This window comes from Nyctereutes procyonoides, unplaced genomic scaffold (assembly GCF_905146905.1).
Source record: "Nyctereutes procyonoides isolate TBG_1078 unplaced genomic scaffold, NYPRO_anot_genome, whole genome shotgun sequence".
In the NCBI taxonomy this organism is placed as follows: Eukaryota; Metazoa; Chordata; class Mammalia; order Carnivora; family Canidae; genus Nyctereutes; species Nyctereutes procyonoides.
The window spans coordinates 86317-88288 of NW_026575112.1; the positions used below are offsets into that span (position 1 = coordinate 86317).

The 1972-nt window shown below is 38.3% G+C and overlaps 1 protein-coding gene across 1 annotated transcript; it reads left to right on the forward strand.

Annotated features, from left to right (window-relative positions):
* The first annotated feature begins 823 nt into the window (after window positions 1-823).
* LOC129514948 (olfactory receptor 5M10) lies at window positions 824-1771 on the forward strand. The gene has a single exon (XM_055333640.1). The coding sequence runs from the start codon at window positions 824-826 to the stop codon at window positions 1769-1771; it is 948 nt and encodes a 315-aa protein (XP_055189615.1).
* Window positions 1772-1972: the final 201 nt, after the last annotated feature.

Genomic DNA, 1972 nt, shown 5'->3' on the forward strand with positions numbered 1-1972 from the left:
AAAGATTTCTTTTTTCTGACCTCTTAGCCTAAATGCCAAGACATAAGTTTCACTAAATAAATATATTTTTAAAGATTTTATTTATTTATTCATGAGAGACACAGAGAAAGAGAGAGGCAGAGACACAGACAGAGGGAGAAGCAGGCTCCACGCAGGGAGCCCGACGTGGGACTCGATTCTGGGTCTCCAAAATCACGCCCTGGGCTGAAGGCGGCGCTAAACTGCTGAGCCACGCGGGCTGCCCTAAATGTTTGTGAATGAAATTAAGCCAGATTACTATGGTTTTCAAGTAAAATAGTGTACTGAAGATTTATCTTGTATGATATATCTGAAACAATAACATACCCTAGTTAGTGGGACCCTAAATATCCAAATTACTTTTTTGTCCACTTGGATGATGCCAATTATCTGTGGCTCTTCATATCTGAATTTCTTTCCTTTGGCTTTTTTTAAGGTGTGAAAAAAATATCAAATATGTAGTTCCTCAAGAACACAGGTATAAATGTATAAATATGTATATACATTAAATATGTAATATTATTACTTAATATACAATATGCATATGTATGAATATATAAGTATACACAAAAATATGAGAAAATATGTGTGTATGTGTGTTTGCAATGTAAATGAGAGATAATGAAGAGATACAGAATAAAAATATTTATGTAGATATTTTGATGTGATTTTTGAATAGGGAAATGTCTCAGTAGCTAAATATATCCATGAGTAAATGATAAAAATGGATGGAATAAATGCAGAATCTGGATTAGACAGGATCCCTCACCTTCTCTGCTACTCTCAATTTTCAAGGAATAAGAAAATGTCTTCCTCGAACCACACTACAGTGACGGGATTCATTCTTTTGGGACTCACGGACGACCCAGTACTAGAGAAGATCCTGTTTGGGGTGTTTCTGGTGATCTATCTAGTCACGCTGGCAGGGAATCTGTGCATGATTGTGCTGATCGGGACCAATTCCCACCTGCAAACTCCCATGTACTTCTTCCTTAGCCACCTCTCCTTTGTAGACATTTGCTATTCCTCCAATATCACTCCAAACATGCTGTACAATTTCCTCTCAGACCAGAAGACCATCTCCTATGCTGGATGCTTCACGCAGTGTCTTCTCTTCATTGCCCTGGTGATCACTGAGTTTTACATCCTTGCTTCAATGGCATTGGATCGCTATGTAGCCATCTGTAGCCCTCTACATTACAGTACCAGAATGTCCAAGAACATTTGCATCTCCCTAGTGGTGATCTCTTATACTTGTGGTTACCTTAATGGACTCTCCCAGACACTGTTGACTTTTCACTTGTCCTTCTGTGACTCCCTTGAAATCAACCACTTCTACTGTGCAGATCCTCCTCTTATCCTGTTGGCCTGCTCTGACACCCATGTCAAAAAGATGGCGATGCTTGTAGTAGCCGGCTTGACTCTGTCAAGCTCTCTCTTCATCATTGTGCTATCCTACCTTTTCATTATTGTAGCCATCTTGAGGATCCGTTCTGCTGAAGGCAGGCACAAAGCCTTTTCTACTTGTGCTTCCCACTTGACAACAGTCACCTTATTTTATGGCACCCTCTTCTGCATGTACTTAAGGAGTCCATCTGAGAAGTCTATAGAGGAGTCTAAAATAATTGCTGTCTTTTATACGTTTTTAAGCCCAATGTTGAACCCATTGATTTATAGTCTAAGGAACAAGGATGTGATCCATGCTATGCAGCAAATCATTCAGGGAAATATTTTTCATAAAATTGCAGTGTAGGCATCTGTTCATTGTAATTATTTAACGTTTGTAATAACATAGTGAATCCCATCACAGGGCAAATGTACTACTCTCTAGTCATGATATAGTCTCTTCATAAACTCACAATGACTTTAGCAAATTCCTCTCAAAATTAATAGCTTCAAATAAATCATTTTAACAAAAACTGCAATGTTGAAGTTAAACAATATTTTCTGTAGC